At 39.2% G+C, this 17,386-nt stretch overlaps 2 protein-coding genes across 2 annotated transcripts; one reads left to right on the top strand and one right to left on the bottom strand.

Annotated features, from left to right (window-relative positions):
* Positions 1-1,093: 1,093 nt before the first annotated feature.
* Positions 1,094-12,991, top strand: pllp (plasmolipin). Its single transcript, XM_050073960.1, has 4 exons — positions 1,094-1,627; positions 7,437-7,610; positions 8,319-8,435; positions 10,193-12,991. Exons 1-4 carry the CDS (start codon positions 1,463-1,465, stop codon positions 10,298-10,300), a joined length of 564 nt encoding a protein of 187 aa, XP_049929917.1. The 5' UTR covers positions 1,094-1,462; the 3' UTR covers positions 10,301-12,991.
* Positions 10,997-16,733, bottom strand: arl2bp (ADP-ribosylation factor-like 2 binding protein). Its single transcript, XM_050073962.1, has 7 exons — positions 16,630-16,733; positions 16,197-16,266; positions 15,756-15,817; positions 15,544-15,650; positions 15,287-15,372; positions 14,938-15,034; positions 10,997-13,991 (listed from the first exon to the last, which is right to left on the bottom strand). Exons 1-7 carry the CDS (start codon positions 16,646-16,648, stop codon positions 13,896-13,898), a joined length of 537 nt encoding a protein of 178 aa, XP_049929919.1. The 5' UTR covers positions 16,649-16,733; the 3' UTR covers positions 10,997-13,895.
* Between the last annotated feature and the right edge of the window lie 653 nt (positions 16,734-17,386).

Below are 17,386 nucleotides of genomic sequence, written 5' to 3'. Positions count from 1 at the left end.
AAACAGGTCGAGGCTACTGTCCTGCACCTGCTTCCCTCTCTTGATAAGAAACCAGTGAGTGTGGAGGGACAGAGGATCTTCCTGCTTCTCAATGAGCTCCTGCATGCAACCCAGAGACAAAAGCGGCGTCAAACAAGCATAAAGCTCGCTGAGGCGGTCGCTGCTGCTGTACTAAACTTGTCTGCTGACAGCCTGCAGGTCATAGGTACTGTCACCACCACACATGTAACATCATCATTATTTTTATGTTATTGTTATTTAGGTATATATTTTATTTAATTATAGTATGAAAAGACAAAAATACAGGATATGGTGATATGGTGTCATGCTTTATTTAATGTACTGTATCATATATTGTTGTTATTAAATAACAATGACCAGTTCTCCTAGCTGCTGTGTTTTTGTTTGTTGTATGTACTGGATGAATGTTTTATGACATAGCCTACAAGGACATATTTGGACTGTCAGTGTTTGAAATGAACTAAAACAACATTAGCGCTTAAAAGTTTCCACCCTTAAAGAACACTGCAGCAGCATTTTCTGCTGTGTGTTATTCATTGTTGATACAATACTAAACCAGTTTCACTCTGACACTGCAGCACAGAAAAAGTCTTCCTCACTGACAGTTTGGAGCTGCTGCTTGTATGATTTTGCTTTTGAGTTATACATTTACAGCATGCTAACAGGTCATATATGTGTCATATATTTAACTCGGTGCGGCAGTACACTCCTGTGTCTTATCATGAGACATGTCAAGGACAAGTATGCACATACAAAAACATCCACACCAAGAGAGGGTCGCTGAATCCATTTCTTTTTGTGTTGTTATTCTTTCTCTCTCCACCTCCTCCCAGTCTTCAAATACGTTAATGAGTCACTCTGGTGAGATGCCGCTGAGAGCCATATGGGCGGTGCCAGGGCCAGATAAAGATGGTAAAAGAGGGAGATAGCACATAGAGAGATGATGACAAAACACTCAGTGTGCATGTGCGTGCGTGTGTGTGTGTGTGTGTGTGTGTGTGTGTGTGTGTGTGTGTGAGAGAGAGACAGAGTGAGAGCGAGGGGAAGGTGTCGAGGCTCACATACCACCACCATTAGACACCTGTCAGTGCAGGTGGAGAGAGTGACTGCTGGATATCTGAGCCTGGAGGTTTCACCGCAGGGCTCCTCTTTAACTCTTTGGACTGTTTTCTTAGTTTAACTATCAAGACTTTGTGCATTTGTGTTTTATTTAATATTTGTGTTTTGGACATAACTGAACTTTGATCTGAAGTGTTAGTATTGCTGCTGCTACCAGTGGATGTGTTCAGTGGTTACTGAATCCCAGGTGTTTTTGAAGGAGTGAAAACTATTGGAGGAGGAAAGTTCTCATCCCAGGCGTTTCTTCTGGGACTGGATTTAAGGGGTTTGGTGTTGTTGTGACTGTTTCTGAGACGCCCATCGTCAGATAAGCTGAGTGATCATGGCAGACTTCCCGTCCAAGGTTACCACGGAAACCAGCTCCCCCAACTCCCAGAGCTCTCAGCAGGGGGGCAACAGCCTCTCAGGGCTGACCGCTAACATGACCAACAGGATGGACATTTCCTTTATCCGAAGCATCCCGGCTATCCTCATGTTGGTTGAAATAGTATGTAACAGACGCCGAGCTGTTCGGTTTTTAATCTATTCAACTTTAGTACAAACTTATCTCTGTTCTGTCCTGTTCAGTAGGCAAAGCTTTTTCTGTCCTCTTCTATTTCATTATGACTGAAACCATTCATGGATTCATTTACAGAATTCAGGATAACACCGGTGATATCCTATTATCATTTCTTACTGTTGACATCTATTGAAAACACCAAAACCAACAATGCGTTAGCCCTTTTACCAATAGGCCTACTTTCTCACATCCTTACCCCGTCAGTGGCTCTCAGCCACAGGTCCATTTTTTTCCAACTGAAGACATACATCTTAATTAAAGGTCATCAATACATAGTTTTCTTTTTGTTGCTGTTTTTTTTTTTAAGGCCAAATAATTTCCAAAAAAAGCTAGTCACTGTAGTTTTTAGAAAATGTTACTCAAACAGGGGGAAAACAGTGCATTTATTGGGGACTAGTTTCAGGTGGGGATTGATACACATTTGTTGTAAACCACAGTGCCCACGTTCATCATCATGAGGGAACATGTCATCCAGTGCACTGGTGTGTCTCATTGATGTCTTGTTAATAGTTTTTAGACAGTTATGGGGTTATATGAAGATCAATTAGACTTTTGGTATACAGTTAATACCTAATTGTTGGTTTTGGTCTTTCTATGGTTTTTGTTGACAATAAAAAAATCACCAGATTTATCCTTTAATGGTCTATTAATTTGAGTATAGGAAGCTGGTTCGTTATGATTTTTTAGCCAGCTAAAAACCTGTTTACCTGTCGTGTTTTTCTCTCACATAATGGCAGCACCAGTATATTAAAGTTGAAAGCCCCATGTATGGATAGAGTGTAGGCAATCTAGGATCGGTAATAGACACGTTTGCAAAATATAAAAGCTGTTATATTCATTATTGAGGATTAGTTAAAGGCAAACCACAGTGTGTGATAAATTGTCCAAAGTGAAGTCAACTTTACAGCAGCCGCAGATAAAGATATTCGTATATCTATACTCTTCTGCTGGTGCCACAGAAATTTGAATGCGTGTCAACAAGTTTCAGTTTGTGCACCATAAATATCACTGACTATCTATCAACAGAAAGCAGGACTGTCAGTGGTCAAAGCCTCTGTTGTTTTGTTTGGCAGTGTGCACACAGTCACTTTCAATGTTTGGTCAAGTCAGGAACTGGCACAGAGCTGAAAATGAAATGATAAGCATTTGTGTGTGTGTTTTTTCGAATAGATAAAATTTGATTGTGAGAGTCGGTGGAGCAGATCTGTTACGGTCGCACTAATACTGGATGTAAGATTAAATGAAGTACTACAGCAATCAGGATAACAGTGCCAAGCTTAAGCTCAAGTTCATGTCCTCCTCCATTGATGTATTTGCACTTATCTGTCCAAACAGAGGACATGTGACTGGCTGCAGGAGATCTTTGTCCCCTGGAGGCCTCGTCCCCTCATGTCACACCCCTCTGACAATCCCATATATTACTGAACGTATAGCTCCATCTTCAAGGACAGACATGCAATGTTTGATCTGTATATGATTTGACTGTTAAACATTTGTCACCCCTCCGTGCTTTATGAGTTGCAAGTGTTATTGGCTTTTAAAGCCATGGTGGTGGTAGGACCAGTTAGCTATCGGTCAGCAGTGGTGCACTTGTTGTAATCAAAAGGTTTACTAACTCTGGTAAACTTTATGAGGTGCGGCAGGTAAACGTTTCAACATTTCCCCTGCATTTTGCATTTCCCCACTAGTCACACACCACCACATGACTTTTGTTTGAAGTGATTTTTCAAAAGGACTGTCACAGACTCAGTATTGTGTCAGTTGAATTCGATTTGGTTGTTTGATACAAATATTTGCACACAACACTTATTGTTCCTTTTTTCCATATAAAGTTGAACAGTTTGGGGGGGGGGGGGGTCAGTGGGATGTTCTCAGTAACAATGATGTTCATGTAATAAAGTAAACACACAAGTTAACCCTCCATGCTGATACATGCTAACTACGCTAATGACAGATTAGAATGTGCAGCTTTTTTGCAGACACTAGATATCAATCAAAAGCCAGAAACTATGACATATTAAGTTGCCATGAGCTGTAAATTCTTACTCTTACGCGGAGTCTGAATGAGCTCTTTTCATTGGGGCGGCTGCCTCTGTCTCACTTAGACCCTTGGCCTGAGTCTGAGTGAGACAGAAGACCCTTTCCTAAAGGTTTGATCTGGTTTGAATTTTCACATTCAGCTATAAATATCAAAATTATGGCACCATTTTCATAATTATATGATAATGGTTTAGTAAATGAAACAGTCATATGTATGATGTTACCAAATCCAAGACTGTACCCCGTCAGTTTTAAATCAAGCTTGTAAGTGAATTTTCCTGCCTGCTGGTAGCATCAAAACCCTTTTTAGCAAAGACAGAAACATATTGTCAGTAACTCACTCCAGTGATTAGAAGCAGTAAGGTGAAACTGTTGTGTAGTTGAACGAATAGAAAACTAAGAGTATGTGTTTTGTCTGAATTTAACCTCTTTTACTTGGTTGACTCTCAGTGAGTGTTGATGTGACAGTTTCTTACAGCTACACTTTAAAAGGGCTTGTTTGTTTTTGTGGCCTCTCAGCCTGATCCTCAGGGAACAGACCTTTGCTGGATTTCCAGAAGCCCGTGTGTGTGTGTGTGTGTGTGTGTGTGTGTGTGTGTGTGTGTGTGTGTATTTACTTCACTGTGACTGTATTTAAGACAGAGAGAGATGCTTCTTAGAAGGATTATTGTTATGAAAATCAGTTGACCTAATCGCTAAATGTCACCTTATGTAACATCAAGAACTTAACTGAGTCCCTGTTAAGCAGTTTGTTGCAGACTCTGTGTGTGTGTGTGTGTGTGTGTGTGTGTGTGTGTGTTTGAACATGATTTTCCTCACGCACACTTGGGCAACATAGAAAGGGAAGGAAAAAGGAGCAAAAAAGGAAGTACTGCCCCACAACAGTTACTGGAAAGGTTTCGAAAGCAAACACCTTTCTTTCTACATCGCTGAATTTATTCACCTGCAGTGGGTGTTACATTTAACTGACGGTTTCCTGTTTCAAACTTCCAGCTCGTTGTGCAATATTAATAGATAATACTCTCCATGCATTCTGTGTTATAAAACACATCTGCATAATACATAAAAACTGGAACTTGTTGTTAGAGTGTCTGGTCTAACTTGGACAGGGTTGAAAAGTTCGAATCATACAGGTTTGACATTTCACCTTTATCCTGAAACCGTCTTGTCCTTAACTGACATTTAGTGGTAAACTAATATAGGTTGGAATACATATTTTTTTTATTTTAGTTGCTTTCTGCAGTAGTTATCACCTACAGCTGTGGATCATGGCGACATCTTTCAGTTTTAGTTGGGATGTGTAGGTTATCTGCTGTTCCTCTAGTTCGTAAGAGAGTTCTCTGTAAAAGTCAACATCAGAGTGTCCACTGTGTGTGTGTATCAGGTGTGTAAAAAGTGAAACATGATCTGTGCATACATAATAGACTGTCCTTTCATGTCGTTTCTCGTGGGACAGAAGCAGAGAGACACAGAGGCAAAGAGAGGAGCCTTGTTGTGTGGTTTCTGTCTGGATGATGTTTCTGTTCTCTTAGACTCACATTTCAGACATATATGTGCTGTACACAAATAAGAGCCTCAGTGAGAATGCTGGCAGCATCTGCCATTCTCTGTATCAGGGTTGCCAACTTTTTAATTTAGTTTGGAGTTAGTCTTAGTATCAGAGACATAACTGCATTATATGAGTAGACCTTCTGTGACATTACTCACCACAGAGGTCGGGTCATCACTCCTTGATCCCCAGGAATTTTCTTTTAAAAGCTCAGCTGCCAAATTTTAAAGCATTTGTAGATGAAAAGCCAAGTTAGTAATCATGGTCAGTGATGAATGAGTGTAGCTGATCAGCATACTGATCCATCTCCAGAAATAATAGCCTACATGATGCTAATTTATCAATTAATCATTTGTCAATTGTTGTGACAGAAACTAAACTTTGTTTTACAACATGGTGATGCTGATTTTTTTCAACCAGTGGTTATAGCATTAATACCAGAGAGGCAGAGTAAAGCTGTCTGTCATGACACTTAGTAGTACTATACTGAAGGACTTTTCACTGCTGAACCTCTTTACAACCAACTGAAGGCCGCAGGTATCGGTTCCAGCCGCAGTCTCTTACCTACTGTTGCTCACTGTTAAGCCATAATCAGACATTGCAAGTCTGTGGTTGAATTTTGTGCAACCAGCATCAGACCGTTATAAAATAACCACAGAACCCCCTGTGCTTATGTGCACATCAAATGTTGCGTTTAAATTATTCAACAGTTTATTCTGCACATTAACAGGCATGTTGGAGGCTGGCACATTGAAAACAGTTCACACAGCCCCACCAAAAACCAGGAAATATTTCAAACTTCTTACTCTGCTTTGACTTCCTCAGCAGTGTACTTTCAGTGGAGTCAGGTCCATCTGTTATTCTGTCCCTTTTCTTCATGACAAAACCCAAAAAGTAAAAGTAGGGAATTATATTATTGCATAAATACTTGATAAACAGGAGGTGGTGAGATTGATCAACATTTTTTTAATGAACAAATTGATCAAATACCGTTGTGTAATATCAAAGAACCAAAGAGAGTGAATACTGGACTTAATTTCATTAGGTGGCCGGAAACAAAACTCCAAACTTTGCTAATGTTTGATAGGAAACTGTTTCCTAACATGTTAACCACATCAACACACTAAGGTAATAATATGTTGGTGTTGTATTTACAGTTTGCTGTGCTGCCCTCAAGTGGCCAAAAAATAGACTTATGCAAGTTTAAAAGACAAGCGTTTGAAGATGTCCACTTAGACTCATACTACTGAAGCCTCATATAAACTTTGGTTTACTTAACAAATGTATTTTAGCCCTGAGCAAGGACTGTGGATTTCCCCAGTCTCTTACATTGGAGTCACACTAAGAAATCAGTTCACCGCCAGTGTGAAGAGGAGGAATAATTACAGTGACCAATAACACAACTGTGTGCGATAGAGTCTATACGTTCTCCCCAGTGTGGTCTCATTCATACACAATTTATTGAATAATTATATATCAATGTTTTAAAATGTCTACTTTTCATATTTTAACAGTTAAGGTTTTTAATTTTAGCACCTTTAAAGGAAAACTTCACCCCCCAAAATGACCATTTGCATTTGTCGTTGTGCTACAGTGAATTTGTGAAGAAAACTGTTTTCCTCACATGCCTTTATGGAAGAAAATGACGAACATATTGATTTATTGATTGATTACTGATAATGTTTAACAACAGCAAAACTGTACCAACAGATCTGCTGACAAACTTTCACTCAGCTCAGAGTGCAACATAATCCAAGTGTAATTTATCCAGTCACTTGCCCATTGCTTCCCAAACACATGCATTTTCTCTAAAACCTTACTATTTAAAACTGAACTGAGAGTGAAACTAATCAATGCACTTTTCAAAGCTGGACTGCAATAGTAAGGGTTTTTTTTGGTTTTTGTTTTTTTTTCTAAGTGAAAATGCATGTTTGGTCACCAATAAATCAATGTTTGCCATCTTCTGCGGAGGCATGCGAGAAAAACAAAGTCTTCTTCACAAATTTAAGGTAGCACAGCATAACTAATTGATATACAAGTTGTCATTTTGTGGGTGAAGTATTCCTTTAAGTTGCTTTCTAACTGCATTGCTATCTTCTTCTTACATGGTCTGTCTTGTTTCTTGTTTTCTCTTTCTCACCACGCTAGATTTCTGGGCTGCTCCAGTGGGCGTTGATAGCCAGCGCCCCCTACACGGTGTTGCCAGTGTATGGCTGGGTGATGTTTGTGGCTGTCACTCTGTGGATCCTCACCACCATCCTCTTCTTCATGATCCTGTTCGGCGCCCAGCAAATACTCACCTCCATCCCCTGGCCTCTGACGGTAGGAAGGGATGAGGGGAGAGCGAAAAGTGGGGAAGAAAGAGGGGAGAGGGGAAAGAGTGAAAACCTTAACCCTAACAAGTTTTGAGACTTGTCTTGCTCGCATGAGACACAGGCTTTAAAGCTTGCTCCTTTATAATGAGGGAAAGAGTTACCCTATTTATCACAGGGTATGCAGAAACTAGATTTAATGTGCTTTCATTAAGCAGCTTCTGGACTTAAAGCACTCTTTATAACATTTAACATAATGACTAAATAAGCAACAATTAAAATTCGAAAAAAGACATTCTTGGCTATTATCTGTGAGGAGTTAAATACTAGTTATATAGTTATGTAGTTGATATTAGTTATATTCAGATGTGAACTGGCCAATAAGGCACATTTTGATGGGACGTAATCTCTCTATATCCATAAATGGTTCATGTACAACAATAAGGCACCTGCAATTAGACTGAAGTGTTACTGACAGGGATCAAGAATTGTGAGGTTTGGTCAAATGACAAAAGGCTGACAAGAAAGGATAGTAAAGTAATGAAATGAGCAGGCTAGAGCAGTGGAAGAGGCGAGATGTAGAAAAACTAGCAAGGGGAGAGAGTAAGTGGGAAAGACGCAAAAGAAAAGGTAGTAAAACAATTTCATGAAAGGGCACATCAGGACAGAATGGAGAAGCTCTGAGGAAATGTGGCTTATATTTGTCCTCTCTTGCTAGGTGATGGTGTATCACGCGACAGCCGCCGGCCTCTATCTATCCGCCTTCACGGCCAATGCAGCATCTGTGCGCCCCTTCTACTTCACCTATTACTACGGACAAATGGCAGCTGCCTCTGTAAGATGCCTGACACCACTAACACTGACTCAAATACAAAGAACTGCTTGAATATGCGAGAAACACTTTGAGGTCAACCTCTGATAATGTGTCTGCAAAGGCAAATCCCTGTGAGAAGAAATAATAGTTTGGTCAACAGACAAAAATCTAGGCCTGATCAGTCTTCCATTCCTTCAGTCATCAGCGTTTGAACACTGAGAACATTTTGCACTTATTCCCTCCCTGCTTCCCTCTCACTGCCATCACTGTTTGGCCAGGTGTGTTTCTGATTGCATGTGTACTCATCAGGCCGTGGCAGGTACAAACTCCTGAAACTCCTGTGACTTGAGAGAGGCAGAGTAAAATGAAGGGTGAGGCTCTCTTAAGGCTCACATGGCTGTGAGGCATGTCATATGACTGACAGAGTTTCAGTCAAGTTACTTTTGTACCACAGCTGCCACTCGATCCTCCCCTCTGCAGAGTCAATGTTCAATCAAGGAAAAAAAGTGTGTGTGAGACAAAAATGTAACACAAAAGATCCCTGGCGTCAGGAAATGGAGGCTGCAGTTTTATGGTCTCTTCCGCAGGCTAAAGTCCATACTGGCTGACAGCTTCAGTAGCATTTAGCACATAATTATTTCACACCCACACAGACACACACATGCAGCCCTGGCCCCTGTCCTATCAAAAACTCTTATCAGTTGCGTTTTACTGTCTCTGAGGCACACAGTCGAGATTGGGATAATGGCTAATTAGGACATTGTTAATCTTTTGAATCACAGGCATCTGGAATCTTTATAGACCCAATCACAATGTTTGTTTATTGTACCTTTCGGAGAGAAACCCTCCGTGTCACGTACAGAACATGAAAGGGTGCTGAGCAAATGCTGCTTCAATTGGTTAGTTTTTAGCCATCTGAAAAAAGGTCAAACTAAAAAACATCAGTATCAGTTTAAGTGTATGCTATATTTAGAGTATTTTCACCACTTAAGCTTGCTGTCAGACAGCCCTTTCTGTTGGGGGACTACAGCTGTTATCTCGAAGCCACCAGGCTCCATTGACAAAAACAATAATTTCAAAGGTACTTCGCAGAATGCGAGAGTTGCTGATTTACCGCTGCCTCTGTCAGTTAGTGTGTAAGGTAAACTGGTGAAAATATTCCAAACACAGCGTACACTTAAACTGATAATTGTTTTTAGGTGGCTAAAATACATTTTGGCTGCGGCCCCTGTCCACAGCAGTACATTGTTTTGCTACTGTACCAATAAATTTGGTTAATCAAAGACGCTAGCAAAGCAACACAGTATATAAAATAAGCACAGTAGAAACATCAGTTAGGTTGGACCACAGTGTTTAACTGTACATCATTAACATATCTTTTACAGTTACGGCTGAAATTGACAACATAAATTATCAAGGCTGCTTATTTCAGTTATCTCCGCAATTCATATCAATTGCTAGTTGACTAGCGGAGAGTTTACTTCCTGTGAGCTGATATCATTTGCATATACTGCAAAACATTTCAACAGAAAGTACAAAGGGAACCATTTAAAATGTTTATCTTGTCAAATTTGAAACGGTCTTTACATGTGAATACATAAAGATGTAAATTATCTTTGCATTATACTGGCTTTTGAATATTTGAGATATTTTCGCTCTGCTTCCTTAGGTCATTAAACAGGTATAATTGTGTCTCTTCTCCCCTTTTCACTTCCTCTCAATGTCTCTGTTTGTCTCCCTCCCTGTCTCTCTGTCTGTCTGTCTGTCTGTCACTTTAGTTCTTTGGTGCTGTGGCAGCCATGGCGTACGGTGGAAGCGCCTACCTCTCCTATATGGACTGGAAGGGAGACGGAGGAAATGCTGCCACCAACACAGTGCCGACCTAGGACTCAAACCTGTGATGCTGATCCTGGAAAAAGACTCCTCGTGTTTAAGATACTGTAGTTATTTGGATAGTCAGCCATCGACACAGGTGATAGTTGAGTATCACTGCTGACTCTGGTAACCCAAATCCTGGCCTCTTCTTAACCCCAGTATTAACAATAAGATGAAACCTAATTCAGACAGAAGATATCCTCTATTATATTACTTTTCAATCAAACTCTTTAAACTTCTTTTACCTTCATGTTATGAAAATAAATTATATATCAGCACTGGATTATCCACACAAAATGTACTGTATCTCTTTAAAGTGCTTTTTTAGGCGGCACTGAGGTCTTAACTTCAGGCTTTCTTGTAATAATACAGTTATTAATACTATTGTCAATACACAAATAAAGCCGACAGTGCCTCGAAGTCTTGGTAATACCATGGGTTATTGGCATGATAACACCTCCGAGTTGTTTTAAAAATATACACAAGATGCCTTACTGTGCACTTGAAGCAGTAATTCAATATTTTGGAAAACGCCCAGAACTGCCCTCTTGACAAAAGTTAAATAGATTGACATCACTCTCATATCTGTACAATAAATGTGAGGTTACTGACAGCAGCTAGTTAGCTTAGCTTAGAATGATGACTGGACACGAGGGGAAACAGCTAACTTGGCCGTCTTGGCTGTTTTCCCGTTTCCAGTCTATGTGCTAACCTGTGCTAACTTGCTGCCAGCTGTAGCTTCATATTAAACACACAGACATGAGTGTGGTGTCAAATGTCTCATCTAACCCTTAGCATGAAAGCAGATAACTTAATTTACCCACATCTCAAACTATCCCCTTAAAGCTGGCATGTCCAAAGTTTGGACTGGGGGCCAATCTTGGCCTGCGGGCCTGTTGTTCAAAATATACTGTGGTCCTACACATTATTGGTTAATCAAGCAACATCACTTAGCATTTTTTCCACTAACCTCAAGATGGCAGAACTATTATACAGTTTGTAGACTTTCATCAAGTAGGAAATACGCAGGTAGAGCGTTTCATGAACACATGGTGAACATGCAAACAAACGGTTACCTAACAGCAGACATTTCCTGCTGGGTAGCAGACATGGCCACAGTAAAGTAGAGGTGTAAGAAAATACGGATACATTTGAGTATTGCAATTTTATGTTTTGTGACACATTGTTTTGTAGTATCAATGTTAATGAATAGTTACGTGTGTTCTTTTTAATCACCGAACAGCTAGATAGCAGTGCTGTAATCTGTCTTCAGTCACATGACTCTCCCACTCCAATGTCAAAACACACTGCTAGTGTGTTACAGAGGTGATAGTAAAAACAGATCCTACTCTTCTGATTGCATTAAAAAAGTAAACTTTCTCCGCTCAGTTTTTATGCATATGATGGGGCGTTCTTTGTGACAGATTTCCTTAAAATTAGATTTAGAAAATACCGCAATACACCACTTTGCTTACAGTATCGAAATATATCCCAGTATATTAAATTTCAACCTATGTGTTATGATATAAATGTTTTGCCATATTTTTTGCCACTACGCAGCCTTATAGCAAAGAAGTGTGAAGTCAACAGCAAGTGGCGGGAAGTTAAATTCTTCTCCACTGAAAGATGAAATAATTGCATTTGTCTGATTTGTACGGGATTGTTTGTTTTTTTTATTTTTACTTATAACCCATATGATGATCTATGATCCAGGTATTTTCACATTATCTAATCTGGCCCCCATTTAAAAAAGTTTGGACACCCCTGCTTTAAAGGAAGGTCACCCAACAATGGAGGAAGACTTTACAATGCAAATAAATAAATAAATAAACCGATTTGAACTCCAGAGTAAATACAGTTACTTGATTATATTCTGAATGACGTAGTCCGCTGCTCTACAAAATCTTGATAGTTAAAGAACATAGCAAAATATAGAAATGTTTTATACTGTGGGATCAATTTTGATGACCTCGAAATATCAATATTATTGTACACAGCTCTCAACATGAGTCCCTGTCAGTCATTGATGTAAAGATCAGATTTGCACCATGAAGTGTAAACTGGAATTTGAGGGAAAGCCCTGTTTTCAAAATCTTACTTAACACAAACTTGACCAAACTGTGATTAAACATTTAAACATTTCTTCCAGTGTGTAGTACCATGATGTGAAAAACGAAGATACATAATTACTGAAACTCTTTATTTAGTATTTCTTGTTTACAGAGTTGTTGTTGCTCATATTAGGATGTTGCTCTAACACCCTAACACGGCAGTGCAGACGGTGTGAAGAATGACTGTATGCATTGCATCTGTCCTGTAGAAATCCCTTCAGATTTTTTTCTCTCCTGGATATCTCATGTTGAAACTTTAATTCTCTATAGACCAACTCAGTGCACTGGTAACAACTTGAAAACTGCACATAGAAAAATTGACTGTTTTAATTACGTGCTATAAAGATACAGGGTTTCTGCAGGACATTAGTGACTCTTTAATGATTAAAATATTGCTCTGTGAAAGCTCACGGAGCTTTGTAACATATTTCTTTGACTTACACAATACAGTGCTCAACTCCTGTTGTATGTGCCTTTATGAAATATGCTGTGTCTTTTTTGTACCAAGAACCATGAATACTAGAGAAATAGTGCGGTGAGTGCTGGGGCTTGAGCATGCAGTTGTTCAAATAAAGCACATGGTGATTATAATGTGTGACTTTCACCTCTTTATTTAAAAATTTCTTTTACCAACAAATATCACATCACCAGAATTTCACCACTGACATGAATATACTTTTACAATTACAGCTGTCATGTTAAGACAAGTAGAAAATACTTTGACATGGTACTGAAAACTAGACTGTAGATCTGAATATTAATTGCAGACACACACACATGCACGCACACATACACACAGTCACTAAATACATTAAAAACCATTTTCACAGGCACAAAACTCCAATGAGTTTTCAAACTGACCAAATAAATTAAAACTTTATAAACATATTAGTTCTGATGTATTATTTTCTTATGAAAAGACATATCAGGCAAAGAGAGCAGAGTCAAGCATTCAGTCACATCAAGTTGAGTCCCCTGCTTACAGGGGGACTTGTTGAAGCCTTCCACATAAAATCTAGTAGCATGATGTGAAAAAGCACTGGGTTCCCTCTCCCCAACCAGGCAAACTTAATAAAAATATAAGTAAATAAGATGATCTATACATCATGCTTAGGCCCCCATCTGCAGATTACAGGTAAATAAATCTGAATTTTTCAAGTAGTTATTATTTCCAGTGCAGCAGTTAGGGAGTACAAAGAAGCCAAACCCTTCCACCTTTACTCTTACACAATAAACAGCCTCTTAAACACACATACCATCCCACTCACCACATAAAACACAGAGGAATGCATATATGAAATTGCTGTTAGGCGTGAGACTGTAGATTTATGGGGAGTGTAACCAGCAGCTCACCTTTAGAGTACAAAACTCACACACACACACAAAAAATAAGAAATCACTGACCACAAGCTAACAAGTGTCTGAAGGCCAATGAACAACATGTTAGAGAAACATACAGAGGAGGAGGCAATTCAAATGTTTGACTTTGTAAGTGTCACTGCAGTTCAGTGGCGCCACGGTGTTTGGAACCTGCAGGGATCAGAGGTGTGACCACCAGACCATGAAAATTCAGATCTCTGCCCTCCTTCTCCTAAAAAAAAATTCAGATTCATACAGCTGGTATTAAAATAAAGAATTATAAGCAGGAGTTCCAACAACTGTTTTTTTTTTTTTTTTTTTTACCAATTTCTCCAGAGAAATCAGTCAAGATTCCAATGCGCGTGAATGCAGGCTGGGACTTTAAGAAACAGACTTGTTTAATGATGTAATATGACACCAACTGTCAATATACCTACCAGAAAATACAATTCCAATTTCAACAAAATCAGGACATGGTTTTACCTCAATAACACTAGACTTCTGAAGAAATTGTAACATTTCAATCCATAAAAATTATGTGCAATAAAGAGGACTGACAAAGGAAAAAAATACTGAACACGTTAACTGAAATTTATGTAATACTTGGAGAGGCCTTTGTTGGCAATGCTGACTTCAAAACACTTCCTTTATGAAGAAATTAATCTCTCACAGTGCTCAGATGGGATTTTGAGCCCGTTTTTCCACACAGTCTTTAAATCTTGAGGATTCTTTGGGCCTGAATCATGAGAAAGAAATTTCACCTTCAAAACTTTGACAATTAGTGTCTTCAGTTCCCAAATGCTTACTGAGTGTTGTTAAAGAAAAGGTGATGTAACACAGTGGTTATCATGCCCTTGACACAATTTTTTTTGTAATGTGTTGAAGGCATCAAATTCAGATTGAGTGTATGTTTTCAAAAATATACACTTCATTTATTAGTTTGAACAGTGAATATGTCTTTATACTATAGTATATTGAATATGTGTTAAAAATGAATTGCAAATAATTGTATTCAGATTTTATTGAAGTTTTACTCAGTGTCCAAACTTTTTTTTTTTTTTAGACCTGGGGTTGTAGAAATAGAGAAATCCTAATGTGATGAATTAAAAAAAATCTCTCGTTGAGGTTCTTAATGAAAAGAGGAGGAAAGATGTTCTCCATATTGGCTGACAACTCACCGCTCTGTATTCCAGAAACATCTCTTTAAAGGCCATGAAGTCAGTGAACGTTAGCAGCATGTCAAAGATGTCACCTGGCACATCCTCTTTGTGTTGCCTTCCGATGAAAGAAAAACACAGGGTGAACCTTATCACATTTGCAATATAATTTTATGCCACCTAGTGGCCTGCTGCAAAATAATATTTCTTAGGCACAACAGGTGCATTACACAAACTACAGTACGAGTTGACTGGTTGCTTTCAGTAACACCATGCATGTCACAGATGAATTAAAATGGTTTAGCTGTTGTAAGAGGAAAACAGGCAGAGTAAGATGGCCTCAGGGGAAAGTTGCGATGTCACGTCTTACATGAGCAGCTCTGTGAAAGTGGTCATGTTGAAGCCAGTGATCCTCTCCCTCAGCTGCTGCTCCAGTTGTTTCTCCAGCAGGTCAACCTACACAACAGCCATGAGTGTTATCATTAATTTGGTCTTAGTTTGCCTCCCTGACTGCTACAGATATTCAGTCAAATGCCAATTTCTTTGATAGAGCTGTAGGTTGAAATTAGACAAGGTGATATAACTCATATTTCTGCAGGTAGCTGTGTATTTGACTCAGAAACTGACATATTCATTGAAGATGGGTGTGTAGCTCAGCTTGTTCTCGTCAGAGTCCTCAAACTCCAGGTAGTGTTTCTCCATGAAACTCTGCTGAAGCTGCTGGAAGTCCTCCTCTACAAGAAAAAAAATGGACACGTAGAACATCACATATCTTGTCATTAATAGGTTAAACACTTATTAGAAAAGACTGACTAGGATGGATGCATCACAAATCCTACCCATGATGATGTCCTCTATGCAGCCAATAAGAGCATCAAAAGCGGCGTCTGCAGCTGAGGAACTGGAAGGAGAATAACAAGAGATGAAGATCATATCACTTTATATGCAGTATATTAACTCTGCTTTCTCCAGCTGTAGGCGTGACTTTAAAAAATGAGAACTTGAGACTTGACTGTGACACTGACTTCAGACTTGTCTTGAGCCTTGAAAATACTCAAGTCTTGACCTAGTAAAACCCCAGAAGAGAAGAAAAGATACTAAAGACAGGGACAGACGAGCCTGCCATGACGACGGAGCTGTAAAATTTAATTATTTGGCCTTTTGCATTAAACCTAGAGCACTTGGTCTCACAAAATCATAACAATGTTATTTACACAGCTCCAAATTGAAAACGTTCAAACACTGTCTGCAAGACTTGTGACTTGACTTTGACACCCCACCTGGAAATAGCAACGTTTTCGTCGTCCATGTCAACCATTTCTACGATGCTGTCTCCACAGTTCAGGTCAGCTGGAGGAGGAGGGGAGACAACATCTGAATTCTCATGCTTTAGTGAAATCAAAGCTGTTAGCTAAGCATCACACAGAACAGCTAGGTTAACTCGCAAATGCTACTATTTTACAACAAACACAATAATTCGTTCAATCACGAATCTGTTTGTCAGGTCTAACTAGTTTTGGTCGTTGCTGAACGATATAGTTAACGTTAGCTGGCTAAGTAAAGGTTAGCTAACGTTAGCTAAACACATGTAGTCAGCACTACATGAGCTGCTAGAGTTTGTTAGCGATAATTCGCATATTTCGAATTCAAAGTTTCACTCAACACCTTCTTTAAGCCGCATTAATGTTATCTAAGTACATTTAATTTACTTACTTCGTTCCTGGATGTCCATGTTGCTTCAACAAGTCGTTGACGTGTATGGTAAATAGTGAGCGTAATGTTGTTACCAAGGAAACAGCGAACATTTGTGCGCGACTGAGTCCCGTCCGGTAGAACACAAACTGTGCACCTTGGTTCCGACCTGTGAACATGCAGGGGCGATTAAAGAAATGAGACTTTGTGGACTATTTTAAAAAAGACATTGTTGACACAAGGTTGCCTCCAGTATCTCACAAAGTCCACTTGGTCCTTGTACTGGATTTTTACTTATATTGTGTATATAATCTAATTATTATCAGATCTTTCCTGTCATTCTTCATTACAGTTGAAGTTTTGATATCTGCTTTGGTTGTGATGTCTGTGCAAATAAATGATATATTAAAGGGACAGTTAATGTTTTTTTGAAGTGGGGTTGTATGAGGTACTTATCCATAGACAGCGTATTGTGTACAGTAGATGTCAGTCGGCTCGTCCCCAGTTTGGAGAAGCAGGCTGGTGTTCGATGTGGAAAGTTTTATTGAGAGTATTTATTATTATTATTATTCTTATTATTATTATTATTATTATTATTTTTTTACCACTTTACCTTTCTGCCAGACAGCCTGTTCTATAAGGAAGGTTAACGGCTAGAGTTCCCCATCTATTCTCTCATCAAAGCCAAACAGTAATTTTAGCTTGCTGATCATGGGAGCTGCTGGTCTGCAGCTGCTTCAATCAGTTAGTTAGTGTTATTGTGTGACATTGGTGAATC

The sequence above is a fragment of the Epinephelus moara genome, chromosome 20 (assembly GCF_006386435.1).
Source record: "Epinephelus moara isolate mb chromosome 20, YSFRI_EMoa_1.0, whole genome shotgun sequence".
Lineage (NCBI taxonomy): Eukaryota > Metazoa > Chordata > Actinopteri > Perciformes > Serranidae > Epinephelus > Epinephelus moara.
This window is presented reverse-complemented; position numbering and strand designations above follow the sequence as displayed.

Excerpts from the sequence above, each read along its gene's own strand:
- arl2bp (XM_050073962.1), bottom strand. Across the intron at positions 15,651-15,755 it reads CATAGAGGACATCATCATGG|AGGAGGACTTCCAGCAGCTT; the intron begins GTAGGATTTGTG and ends TTTTTCTTGTAG. Across the intron at positions 15,035-15,286 it reads ACTTTCACAGAGCTGCTCAT|GCAACACAAAGAGGATGTGC; the intron begins GTAAGACGTGAC and ends TTTCATCGGAAG.
- pllp (XM_050073960.1), top strand. The coding sequence starts at position 1,463 with ATGGCAGACTTCCCGTCCAAGGTTACCACGGAAACCAGCTCCCCCAAC. Across the intron at positions 1,628-7,436 it reads TCCTCATGTTGGTTGAAATA|ATTTCTGGGCTGCTCCAGTG; the intron begins GTATGTAACAGA and ends TCACCACGCTAG. Across the intron at positions 7,611-8,318 it reads CCATCCCCTGGCCTCTGACG|GTGATGGTGTATCACGCGAC; the intron begins GTAGGAAGGGAT and ends CTCTCTTGCTAG.